Source organism: Calypte anna, chromosome 7, assembly GCF_003957555.1.
Source record: "Calypte anna isolate BGI_N300 chromosome 7, bCalAnn1_v1.p, whole genome shotgun sequence".
Taxonomy (NCBI): domain Eukaryota; kingdom Metazoa; phylum Chordata; class Aves; order Apodiformes; family Trochilidae; genus Calypte; species Calypte anna.
Window position 1 is genome coordinate 22,176,997 of NC_044253.1, and position 13,924 is coordinate 22,190,920.

The following is a 13,924-nucleotide window of genomic DNA, read 5'->3' on the forward strand; positions in this document are numbered from 1 at the left end:
GTGCAATTTTCTAGCTGAGCCCCTGCTAAATCAAGATTTTTAACTTCCTCCTCACCCCTCTGCAACAGGATACAATGATTAAATCATTCTCATCTTACCATGACTCAGTTTGTGGCTTATGTATTCACACTACCCTGACGTGACAGTGAGCTTCTGTATTTCCCTTGGCCAACACCTACCAGAGAAACGAGGCTGACAACACTGATGTCAAAGCTAACGTTTTGGAGTGCAGATGCCAGTGGGTTGGGGTCCATAGATGGAATGGTCAACAGCCAAGCAGAAACATACATAATAGGTGCAGACACAAAAGTGCTTATCACCATGCCTGAGGTAATCTGCAGAAAAAAAACCAAACCAAAACAACAAACCAAACCAAACCCAAACCAAACCAACAAAAAACAAATGAAAAACACACCAAACAAACAAAAAAGAGAACAGAGTTTAATCAGATCTCAGGCTAAATAATCTGCTTTCAGTAATACAACCACTGCAAAATTGTACCTTTGACTTAAACATACACAGAACTTAAACAAAACACTGAGGTGTTCATATGACAAATTAGAGTTAAAGCCAGAAAGTATTAATTTTATGTACACAGTTAAACTGAAAATCTTAACAAGCTTCTGAAATAGCAGGAATACAGAGTTGCCTACTGCAAATTTTACAGACCTTTTTATGGATGTCAAATATACTAATGGCTACAGCCTAGAGGTGGATTTACAACATTCCAATTTACTTTTGGATGCAAAGGTTCACCTCATAAATAAAAAAGCAGGCATGTAGTTATGCAAATACTAATATGCACCAATTAATGAGAAAAAGGCATTTAAGTAATTTAAGTTTTGGCTTTCTATTGTCTTTATGCTTGCTAGAATTTGCACAGTGATCAAAGTGTGAAGTTTTACTAATACTTTAAATCTTTGTTTTAAAGAGATTTCTCAGTTTACTGGGCACATGAATTTTTTCCTCTTTTATTTTTAAAAATATCTACACAAACGAACCAAAAATACATAACATTAAAAACAAGAGAAGTCAGCAGTAGTTTTTTAATGTGTAAAAGGAAACAGTTAAAAAAATTGTATCTTAAGCTGAAGTCAGTAACATAGTTTCTGTTCTTTCCTACAAAAACAATAGCTCAAAGTCCTTGGGGGAAAATAATCAACAACAAAACCAAAACAAAACCACAACAAAGAAACAAGTTCCTTATGTTTAAAGTTATCCCAGTTCTTCCTATGAGAGCCATGAAAACGAAAAGTATGAGCATATATATATATTTATGAACATCTACTATCAAAACACTTGAGACATCAGGGAAAAGAACTTTACTTAACTAATAACCTGAAGTATAATTTATATTTGAGATTTAAGGAATATAAGCAAAATCTAAGGACTCTACACTACAGAAAACAAAGCATCAAGCCCGTTTCTTAAGTATTTCATAAACAAAGTTCATCTCAAAGTTAATATGTATTTAGGAAAAGCTAACTACATACAATTCCTACTTCCATATTAAATTGACTTGCAAATATTGCGACACCAGGTGCTGCTGGAAAAACTCCATAAAGAAATGCATAGTTTGACAAACTGGTGTGGTTGACTATGCTGTCACTCCTGTCCAAGAGTTCCACCATTTCTCTACAGAGAAATGGCATCATAAGTCTGAAAAGACAGGAAAATAATTATTACAAAAAATATATTATTCAAGCTCTATAAATAAACTCTTCTTTACTTAAAAAGGAAATTTAAGGCTTGTTTGAATACTATTCCTGAAAATCACAACAGTGACATAACTTTGAATGATTGCCTTTACTTTTAACCAGGACATTTACCACCTACTTAAAAAATTGTGTCACAAGCTAAATGAAAAAAAAAATGCAAAAAGAAATGAAAAGGTGAAAGTGACACCAACCTCTGAGATATCGGTATATCCTCTGTCTGTGCAAACACATTCTTTGTATGGACTTAAGATTTAGAAAAGTAAAATATCCAAAACCCCTATTTTTTTAATCTGTTACAGTAATAGTGGCTATAAGCAATCACCAGCATTGAATATTAGGCTACCTTTATGCAACCTGTCCAAATTATAACAAAGGCTCAAGATTAAGTCATCTATTCTCAAAGTTTTGGCTAGCAAAACCCCCTGCATGAATGCTGTTCTGCTCCTCCCATCTCAAGCAAACTCACTACATCAGCCTTACACAGGCTCACTACAAAAACTCATCAGTAAAGCAAAGTGGTAACATTATAAACCATTTTTTTAAATGTTTTTACAAAATGTGTCACTTTGCACTTTGTACACCTAGCTTTACAAACTAGGTCTTTAAAAGCACCATCAGATACTACAGTACAAATGTAATCCCCAAACAACCCATCTATTATGTTAACTGTAGAGCTGTAGCAAATTAAATATTGAGCTCACCAGTAGCTGATATATTCAAGAGAATTTAATGATGGTGTGAGTTCTAGATGCAAACTGTCATTTATTCATGCTTAAAAGTCAGATAGCCTAAGAGTGCAAAGGGATCATTTTTAAGTTCTGACAATACAGCAGTCTCAAAAGTTTACAGTCAAAGCAATCAAAACCAACTGACTTAGAGATACCTTGTTTAATCCAAACAAAATGCAAATACTAATCAAATAATACTTAAACTCACTCTTGTCTAACCATTTAATAGCAAATTTTAATTTAAACTATTAATTCCACATAGGCCAAACTCATGACAGATGGCCTGTTGACTGTCCATGAACCTCCAAGTTTTTTTCCCTCCAGAGTCTGGCAACAGGTTTGTGGTGTGGAAAATTTCTTTTAAAAGGTAATAATTGTAGCCTATCAGAGTTTGGAAAACACTCAAAATACTGCAAGTGAAATATACTGTCACTATAATGATTTCAAGAGAAAAGCCATCTGACAGCACATTCAGAACTTAAAACATCAAGAGAGCAAAATTACAGAAGTACATAAATCAAACTTACAGTTTAGCTGTGATGAGAAGGATCAGTGCAACAAACATACCCTTTGTCAGTTTTTTTGTTTGTCCAACCATAGTTAGTCCAAGGTAAAAAAGAGCAGAGCCAGAAAATGAACTGCCCAGTCCATCAAGGAAACTTTCAAGGTATTCGGGAATTCTCTGGCCAAGAATAAAGTTTGAGGCAATTCCTATGAAGACCATGAACACAATCGGGTTCTGCAAAACTCGAAGGAGTGCTAGGCCCACTATTTTGATTTTGCTCTGTGACACAGTGCGATTATCCCTCCACTTCTGGATTTCACAGAAGATAAACCCAAGAGGGTTCAGCATCATAAGAGATATTGGAGCCACTAGGTAAATGTACTGGAGATATTCTGGGTAAGTGGTTTGATATAAAGCTTCAACTAGAAGACAAGAAATGAAAAGTGGTAAGTGATAACATTTCAGTACAAAAATACATTAATATTGAAATTAAGTTATGCTGTCTAAAAACTAGAGAAAAATTATTATCCTTCAGAAATAACTGTATTTACAACTGATATATTATGTAAGAAGAGAGTACACCCAACCACCACAGTTGTCTAATTAACTCATTAAAAATCAAAGATTAACTATGCAACACTGTTTAATGATTTTACTAATATAATGATACTACTAATATAATACTACTAAGCAACCAAGTGTGGCAGGTATTTCCTTTTCCTTGCATACTAAACCTGTTTTTTCCTGCAAAGGGTTTTCCTTTGTGACTGTTTTTCAAAGTCCAAAGCATTTTTACCTTCCTATTAAATATCTAGAACGACAGGATCTAAGTGCTAAACCAGAATAAACATCCTCCTCTTTAGATTGAATAAGATGACATTCTTATTTACTTGACTCACAGTACATATGAAAAAGCACTAAAGGTGATCCTCCTCTTCCAAGTCATGATTAAAGTACATATACACAAGCTACCTGTCCTAAAATCCTGAGTAAACCGCAAACGAGAACTACCAAATCTGTGCTTAGTTAATGCATTTAACAAGTCAGTTTTAAACACAGAATATGTGGTAATAAAACCACTTTAAACATGCCAGACATTTTTTATGCAAGTAAAAATTTTCTAAAAATGCTGGTGATGCTTTTATGCTTCTTAAAACAGTATGCCCACTTCAGTCAAATGCAACTCAAGTCACATGTAAATACTGTCTGAGCGAAAAATGTAGTAAATCGTTATCTTTTGGCAAAGTGAAACTGTATCCATAATACAATATATTTAACTCTGCAAGCAATTTAACTGATGTATGATGTCACAGTGGATATTCCTGGGTAGCAGAAGGTGGAATCAATGCAGATTGATCAGTTAGTAGGAAAAAAAAATATTTCTCTTAAGGAATCATTAGGACAGTGAAAATAATCCACAACTTCTATAACTAATGAATTTGTTACCATTTTATTTAAATGAAGGTGCCTGATTGCTGTGTGTAACAAAAGTTTAAAGATATTTTAATACTTAAAAAAAAAAAATAAATCAATTTTCCAGATGCCAGCTGCTCAAAATTACATATAAATCACACACTAGTTCTTCATGTTTAACACAATTAGCACCATCAAAGTAATGGCAACTGAGCCATCATCCACACAACACTGCTGCTACATCTGTGTGCTAACAATACAGTACAGGAGAGTAGATGAAGCTTTACTGTCAGAGTTGTAGCATCTCACCTAGTAATAAAAAACAAGATAAAACTTTCTACTGTAGTAATTTTACCTGTACTGGTTTTTTTCTGTACCAGTTGCTTTTGACTCTAAAACAACCGCAGTTTGTTGAACTGTCATAATAGTGATTAGAGGAAACAGTGGTGATGTCTGAAAATGTTTGCCTTTTAAAAATTTTTATATGCAGATCTTTGCTCAACAACAAAAAATAGCATAGTGCTTATACAAGAAAAAACATTCAGTGGAAGAAAACCCAGGATGTTATTTACCTACTAAAATGTTCAAAATGCCTTTTTAAATAGCCTTATTATAATACAAAGATTTTTCAATACTGATTTTTTTTTCCTTTACAAATTTCAAGCAGCCTTTAAAAGTGTATTTCCAATAAGGGACCATGGTTTTGCTCAAAACACCATCATCTGCCACAAAAAGAAACAAGTAAGGCATTCTTGGTTTCATAGTCCTGCAAACACTTCAGAGAAGCTGCTAACTGTAAAGTTTGCATACCAGACAGCATGAACCAAACTCTGGTGAAAAACTGGGGATGGTAGAAGGAGAGGAAAGAAAATAAACAGCTCTAAGAGATACACAGCCATTGAGCACCCAACAATGCTACTCTTGCATTAAGTATTCCAGAAAAAAGCTTCATGAACTAAACCTTGCAAATTTGTCCAGACTGAACATGGAAGAAATATGAAACATTTCTTATCAATCATAATACCAAGAACCAAGGATGTAATCCTCACAGCCCTACTTGCAAATATACTTCTAATTTCCCACAAAAAGAATAAATCTCAGGAGATGCAACTGAGGAAAACAGGGTATTTTTATCTAGGTAAGAAAAAGTTTGCAATTGCATTTGTCTGTATTTTATACATATCCAGCAAATTTAATTTAAGAGAGCAAGAAAGAATCAGGTTATCCTGATTCCTGAGCATGCTGCCCTGGAAAAGGCAAAGAAAAAAGCCTGCCAACTCCTCAAGTAGTCTTAAAATAGGGACCTACTTGTTCCGTGTAACTGGGAATTGCATAGTAAAGCTTCTCTTTTGTATTTTCAATTCTCTAACCAAATACATTGCTTTTTGCTTTGTTAGAACACACGAGTTTTCTTTTTTTTTTTTTTTGTTCTTAACCTTGTCTGGATTATAAAAGCAATCTCAAGAGACCTGGAGAGGCACAGAGTACTTTCCCTTCAGGGAACAGCAAACAAAATATAATCCAGGTATCTTCCTAAATGCCTTCCACTGGGGGTCTATTTTGAAGGTCCTGATACCTGCAATGTATCTGACACAGGCCACAGAGGTCCTGCCTGGGGAGAGGCAGCTCTGAAAGCTGCACTGGCACAGAAGAGTCTCCCAAAGCAGGTAAAAAGCACTGCAGTTCAGACAGTAGCAAGTGGGAGAAGCCTGCTGCAACTCCAGATGACTTCCTAAGTTATCACAGTATGTAAGGCTAAAAGCATATTAAAATATTAAGAAAAAAAAACTATAAAAGGAAAAAAATCTCTTATAAAAAGGGAATAAAATAATAATGTCACAGATTGGGATAAAACCTGGTTTTATCCCAGTTTATTTAAACTGATACTGATTGAAATTCAGAATACAGGCTTACAAGAGCAAGTTTGCAGCTACACAATTTATAGTCTGAGTGTTTTTTAGATGCACTCTGATGGTGGTTGATTACACATCCCAAGAATGGCACCACAGCCACAAAGAATTCCAATTTGAGATGCAAAAATGCAAGTTACTACAAATCACACACCAACCTCTACTCTAAGACACTAACTTCTTTCAAGACTCTAATCCTAAAGCATGTCTACTGGCCACGATATTATTAAGATCAAGGGATAAGACATTATTACCTACATCAATTAAAGAGCACAAAAATTAGAAGTTTCTTCCAAACCAATTTAAAGTTTGTCACACACACTCCACAACCAGTAGACACCAACATTATGGTTAAATAATGTTGGGGTTTTTTTCAGCTAAACCAAGAGGTAATGCCAAATTAGTAAAAGACCCATTACAGCTATTTCAGAGGCCCTGGGTACAGGGTAACACTTGCGAATCAAGGAATTTTGGCCTTAAGGGAAACTCGTATTTCCCATATGGAAAACTGCCTGCAGTAAATGTAAGGTAATTGATATGCATTTTGAAACTATATTTAATTTTTTTTAGACTGATTTACTTCAACATGACAAGATCACATAGACAACTGCAGCTGTCTCAATCACACCAGCTGTCAGTTTTCTTCCCTTACTAAAAAGTACATGGTCTGAAGGCAAGAAATGTGACTTGAGAAATGGCCTAGCTCACTCCTTCAGTTCAGGAATCATTTTCAAATTACAGATAAATAAAAGGAAACATGATTAGGGCACTGAAAAATAATTTTAAAGAAGAGAGCATAAGGAACTACTTACCTATGGGATATCCCAGTGCAAAGTCATTGCTCTGTGTAGCAAAAATAGGGAACAAACCTGCTTTGCTGAATCTGTTCTCAGGACTGGCTACCAACAATGTTAAAACACATACTAAGAAAAACACAGCAGCTTTGGCAACTAAAATACTGTACAGGAAGGACCAATTCACATTAGAAAAGTTAAGTACCACCATGTTTTTGAACAGTAGAGCTGGGAGTGCAAAACGTGACACAAAATTTCCCAGTCCTCTGGCCTGAGTTGATGTGATAATGTTGGCTCTTCCAGCTATGTAGCCACAAAGAATTATTCCAAAGCATTCTAGCAGGGCTGGGAAAAGCCTGCTTATTGACATAGAAGGAGTACCACCGGTGGTATTGAGTCCAATTTGTCCAGACAAAGAAATAGACATATTAGCTGAAGATGAGAGGTTCTCTGCATTGAAGTCTGAATAGATATCCATGTCTTTTGACCACTTCTTCCAAATAAAAGAGCATGAAATGATCTCATCTGTAAAAGAAACAAAAGCATTTGTTTATTAACATCCAAAGCTGTATTTGTGAATATTTATGGTATTAGGCTTGCTGGCAGCAGAGTTTACACTTACAAGTGTACATTACAAAACAAGTGTTACAAATAAGTAATGAGACAAATAGTAAGAAGCTAAAGAGAAACAACTCTGAGAAAGAAGGATGCTGAAAAGTCATTCCATACACACATCATCTCACAAGCCCACACAATTCAACAAGAAAATTGATAGAGGCTAAAAATTCTCAAAGAAATTTGAGGGCAACACTGAAATATTAAAATGCAGGATGGGTGTTCAAAAAGCAAAAAATCTGCCGAAAGGAAAGGAGCTATAACAAGGATTAAAAAGAATTACTATTATTATACAATCTAAACATAATTCAGAATATATTCTAAGCCTTCACTCTCCAGTCATTGTTGCAGAAAACAGTAATTCTCAGTGTGGATTCCTTGCTTTCCTGGACTACCACTATAAGCCTAGTTAACTCTCCAGCAGAAAAGCATAACTCTTTGCAAACCCATTAGCAGCTTGTAACCTTTATTACCTCCTCAGATCACTGTTAGTTCCCAACTACAATTCTCACACATTCTTTGCTTTCAACTATCAAATTGTTATTATCTTATCTTGGGCCTTAAAAACCATGTTTTACTTTGTTCTTTTTCCTCAACAATAAAAACACACTTTATACTTCCACTATTAAATTTCCATCCTTGACCTCCGCTTCCACGTACTCAGCTCTGTGCATGGCTGGAAGTTCTCCTTCACCTCCATCTTTAGATCCTATTTAATCCAAGTTCTGCCCTTGAAACAGCACTTACCAAAATCGTGAGGCCAAAGCTCTTAAACTCTCAGAATTGGTTTTCCATTTTCATTCTCTGTGATCATTATCTACCTTTATTATAATCATCCTCCTCTTGAAATGTTGCTCTTCCTGTATCTTTTGTAATTACAGTTCCTCCTAATTCCCCTCCCATCTTTCCTTGTTCCTATAACAGAATACCCCTACATTTCTGTGGGTGCTGATAAGGCTTCTTCCTTGTTCCTCTTTGGTCTCCCTATGTCTTCTGTGTATTTTCATAAGCACTTATTCAATTATAAATGGATGAATCAGAGATAACTCTTTCTAATCTAGACCTACCTTCTGTTGAAAGTACCATTTCAGCCTGTGTCCAAGATCTCTTGTGTGACTCTGCTGTCAATTCAAGACCAATGAGCTTGAAACTGTTCTCTTGAAAAGATGCTCTGTGTATCTAATTTGCTAGAGGTGAGTGCCAAAGGCTACAAAATCCTCTAATTTGAGGGCCGTGCAAACTTAGTGAATTCATATTAATCTATAACTCTGTTGCAAGAAAAATCCTTGTAGTCTATTGGTATCTGTTCTTTTCTGTAGCTCTTTCTACAGACTCATTCTCCACGAATCAAACCCCCTTTGCTTTCATATTCTTTTACAGTCTAAGTTTACACCCTCCTAATCTATCACAGGCTAGTAAGAGGAATAGCCTTTACAAGAACATGAGCACCAGAATTGTAGCTTCTCTACCTTGGCACAAAGACATTTGGCAATTGTAGAGAGACATTGTCAACCAGGTGCCTCGAATTGCCAGTGAGTGGGTGTGAGTCCACCTGTGCCTGATTAGGACAGGCCCCTATTGGGCATAAGCAAGGCCAGGGGGCCAATAAGGGTTGAACACACACCCACAGAGAAAACCTCAGCTCACTCTGGTGCGAGGCATGGAGAGGCCAGCAGCTCGTCGAGCCTCTGGAGCAAGAAAGGCTCTTCCCGCTACACTTCTACCCTGGAAGCGCTGTGTGGTGGCTGGAGTCCTGGAAGAGACCAGCAGCTCATTGAGCTTCAGGAGCAAGAATGGCTCCTCCCGCTACAGGCAATGCCCTCTCTACCTTTGATAAAGACTCAGAGATCAAACTATCATATCACCCTGTAAGCTTTTACATTGGTTTGGGCAACTTTGTGCTCCCAATGTTTCAGTGTCATGTACTAATGATGCTCTTTCCAGTAGCAAGGGAGTCACGGATGACACAGTGGCCAATGATCTAATTCATCACACTACTGCTTACCCATATTCCTACATAAAATTATTCAATGTGATTTAAGTATGCATTAAGTGTTTATGTGTAACAGATATGTCTTGTCACTACAGATTTTCACTTGTTATCCATCCTTTAAAAGGGCTGACCATACCACAGCAGGTTCTATATGCAAGTGGGCATGAAAAGTCTGCAAATCTGGGAAAGAGAGAGGACATCAGACACCAATAATCAGAGGTCAATAGCAAAGTTGTGCCAGAAATAGATGTGGGCTTGTTGATACAGCTCTGAAACACGTACAGTCCAGCAGGTAACTACATACAAAATTTTTATATGACTAAATCCTGAAGTACCCTGGAAAGAAAAAGAAGATAATTTACTTCAATTTGTAGAAATAGAAATCAAAGCAAAGATGAACTGATTTGCCAGCAGCCATTTAACATAACAGTGGGAAAGCTGAGGTTTCCAGTACCCAAAACAGTGCTTTGTACAGCACAATGGAAGTACAATGTGCAAATCAGCAACTGGTTTAAGAGTTTTCCCAGCCTCTATGCATTCTGTCCTCAGGGAACAGAAAACTCCTAAGAGCCAGGTAAATGAGAGAGTACTGTGAGCCAGAGGAAAGGTGAGATCTTGTATGCACCATTTCTCACCCCAGCATACACAAATTCTCATGTAACATAAAATCTTTGACTGTTATTTGCATCTGAAGAGTAACCCTAACATGCAGCTTTAATTTATCTGTACTGAGCAGCTGCATCCCAGTAGCCTTGGCTACCTCTTCTCCCAAGGAAAGCGAGTGTCCAAGGAGGGCTTATGTTAAAGATCGTATTTTTCTGTGTTATAGATGATACCTTTGCCTACATATATTGGGACCAGAAACTCAAAACATTATCTACTCTAGAATGATGGAAAAACTTGAATAAATAAAGCAGACAACACACCACTTCTGCTACTAGCAAAACAGAAGGAAGTTGCTGGGATTTTCAAAATGTCCAAAAGAGGCTTAGAGACAGATTTCCAACACAGAATTCTTGAAAGAAACCCACCACATACTACACCAGCTGCAAGGTGAAAAGCAGGTTTTTGGTGCAGCTCCACCTCAAACATTTGAAGGTTGCAGGACTTCACAGGGGTAAGGCTCCTGGCAATGCAGACTATTCAACCTGCTTTCTACTCTGCCGAGGTATTTTTCAGCAATAAGACAAATGTAAAGCTTTTTCAACCAAAGAAAACATTTGATCTGTAGCAGAAGTGTATTCTGTCTGTATTTATCCCTAAATTCTGCCATTCCTTCTCATCCTCTGTGCCTTTCTACCTAAGGCTGCTACCCTTTTACTACAGTGTCAATACTAATGACAAAGTTTATATTCCGATGTTGTAACTCACAAAGGCTACATGCAGTGGGAAGGACTCTTACCATTATAACATCACCTTCTCTCTTCTCAAAAGCGGTTTAAGCTGTCCAGGTATTTTGGTTGCACAGACTAAGCCTTCACAGGAGAGTCTCTCAATATAGTTACAGAAGTCCACACTTTTAAACCAAAACTATGCCTAAATTAATTAAGCACATCTCTTCCTTCTGTATTAAAATTACTATTTCTCCTCACAAAGTCGCTACAGATTAGAGAAATGCCCATGTCCCCATCTTATAATTCAGGAATTTAAATAAATATGAAGAAGACTACCTAGTTTTATCAGTCAGCAGCACATGGTATATCCTGTAGATCAAAACTGAAGTGGATATACAACCACACATTCTACAATCATCTTTTGTTAAGTTCCACAAATATTCCTGCAGCCTCCCTTCAGGCCATCTTCACGTTTAACTTCATTACAAGGGGCCTTGTAAAGTCAGTCAGGCCTAATTTTCAGTCAACAACATGAGTTTCAAAGAGAGAAACTGCATCACAGTGAAGCTGCCACTGGCACTCCTCAGAGGGCTTTAAGTGTGAATCACCTCTTCAGCTCCAGAGATCTGCACTTCCCAAAACATTCACATTTAACACAGTTGATCTATTGCAGAGCTGTGGGTATTTTCCAGAAATGCAAGCTCTAGCACGGCATGCTGCTTAACACAGTGAACACATCTCTCGTCCCTTTAGCTCTATAGGATATGTGCATTTATGTAACTGATGTGAGATTATGTAATGACTAATCACAGATTTCACATACAGCCACATCACACCTGGGCCTTAACTCAAACTAGCAGCTCACACAAGCAAAGAGGTCTTCAATTCACAGTTCCTAATGAAATCAAATGTACTGACCTGGTGCAAAACCAAAACCTTGTATATTCTACAAAGTAATCTGTTCTTATAGTGCATGTAACAAATAAACCAGTCAAAGGCTAAAATAAGGAAATATAACACAGTCCCAAAAGATGGCACTTAGCTTTGACTCCATGGGACAAACAATTTGCGGTTATCCCTTCAGGGACAGAGATTTGAATCCTCAAAAACTCATCTACAGCTGCACTGCTGGGAACTGAAGGCAAATAAAGACAAAGCTGTAGCAATAATGCTGCCTTATCTGCTGTTGACTGTGTCAAGCATAGCTGCTTGCAGCCAGCCTGTCAGCTTGCATTCATACAGCGGGAAGAGGAAGTCTGGTATGAAGACCAACAACAGATCTAGAGCAAGAAACAAGTGCTGCTTACAATGCTCTTGAAACAAACTAGAGCACTGATATTTGCCCACTCCTCTACTAGGCTGTCAGTGTTTGTAAAGTGTTAAAATTCACCAGACCAGAAACTCAGCTCTCCAGTACCTATGAGTTAAGAAACCTCAGGTTCCTCTCAGAGTGCCAAAATAGAGAAATTGTCTCGTTTTCTAGCAAACCCCTTCCATCTTCTTTTTTTAATGACAGTCGAAGACAGTATGAGAGAATAGAAGATACCCTAAGGTACCTCTTCTCTCTGGTCTCTCACTGCTGAGCTTTCAGCTGATAAGCATTCTCAGGATAACTCTGGTGACACTGGCCAGGCTGTGCAGCCTGTTCATGAATTATATCCCACAATGTGACCTAATTTCTTACTTCAATACAATGCAGAAACATCCCAAGGGTAACAGGTTATTTTATTCAGGAGACTGTGGAATTGGGACAGGAAGAGTTACCATTTATGGCATCTCTGGCACCTCACCCTCAGCTGAGATAAAAGTGTAACAGATGCATGTTAGTGTAAAAGTCCACACAGTAACTCAAAGAGGAAGCAACTTTGGAGAGTTACAATGATAAAAGATGTAAGAAGCAATTACTGCAGTTACTATTCTTTCAAGTTAACTGTGATTCTTACTTTTTTCCTCTACTGGGCTAAGAAAGCAGATAGAGGATAATATTGTAATGCCACCTACCCCAAGAAGTGGGCCAACATTATCTCGAAATTCAGACAATGCAACAAGAAATATCAGACTTTAGATGTCTTTGAGTAGTTGCTCTTCAAGACCACATTTCCTTTTCCATTTTTTTTTGTTTTTTTTTTCCCTACACTGTTATCCCAAGAAGGTGCCAGGACAGTGGAGAAGTACGTGGAGCTGACAGCCCAGGGCACGCGTCCACAAAGCTCTGACCAGCAACACTTCAAATTGCATCAAAATCTGTCGGTGCGGCTGTTCCGGCGAGACCAAATGAAGCAACAGTTGCCAACCCCACGAAATACCAGGCTAGGAAAACGAATGGAAAACATACCTCCCCTTGACTTTCGATTAGCCTCATCTCACGGCTTGTCAACAGACAGATACACGTGTTTAAAGCAAACAGCAATTTTTTTTCAAAATACAGACTGTATTTTATTGTTGGCACACCTTAATAAGTGCCTCACTTCCCCCACTTGTCAAAGAGGAATGAAACATCCTTTGACTTCCAGGGAGAAAGCAACAAAGCAAGCGCCCGGTGCCTGCTCCGTCCTTGCCCATCACTGCTCTCCTTGCCGTGGTCACCCCAGCTACCACCAGTCAGCATTTTCAGTCAGAAACACCCGACAGTGAAAAGAATAACTGCACCGTCCTGTGTGACAGCTGTCGCTTTAGAAAATAAAGCCAGAAGTCGGGAGAAGAGGTAGACAACTTACCTACTTAGCTTTTGGTAGGCGCCTCCACATATGGGTACGTGTAGAGGATTTGCACCCGGCCAAGGTGAGAACCTCTCCAAGGCCGAGGCCGCCAGTACCGAGGCCCAGGAGGGGGAGGGCTGGCTCGGTTTGTCCCGCCCCGGCAGCCGCCTCAGCCCCCGGCGGGTCCGGCCCCGGGGCAGGGAAGCGCCGCTGCC

The 13,924-nt window shown here is 38.0% G+C and overlaps 1 protein-coding gene across 4 annotated transcripts in view; it reads right to left on the reverse strand.

The window, feature by feature from the left end:
• GPR155 (G protein-coupled receptor 155) overlaps positions 1-13,924 on the reverse strand; it is a 47,617-nt gene that overhangs the window by 15,500 nt on the left and 18,193 nt on the right. The window contains exons 1-5 of one of the 4 annotated variants that reach the window (XM_030454011.1): positions 13,732-13,890; positions 7,087-7,593; positions 2,974-3,373; positions 1,494-1,659; positions 180-335 (exon numbers count right to left, since the gene is read on the reverse strand). In XM_030454011.1, coding sequence (XP_030309871.1) covers positions 180-335; positions 1,494-1,659; positions 2,974-3,373; positions 7,087-7,546 — 1,182 coding nt within the window. In that variant the 5' untranslated portion in view covers positions 7,547-7,593; positions 13,732-13,890. Of the gene's footprint in view, positions 1-179; positions 336-1,493; positions 1,660-2,973; positions 3,374-7,086; positions 7,594-13,727; positions 13,891-13,924 lie in introns of those variants that run through there. The other 3 variants (XM_030454009.1, XM_030454008.1, XM_030454010.1) reach the window with 3 other exon arrangements.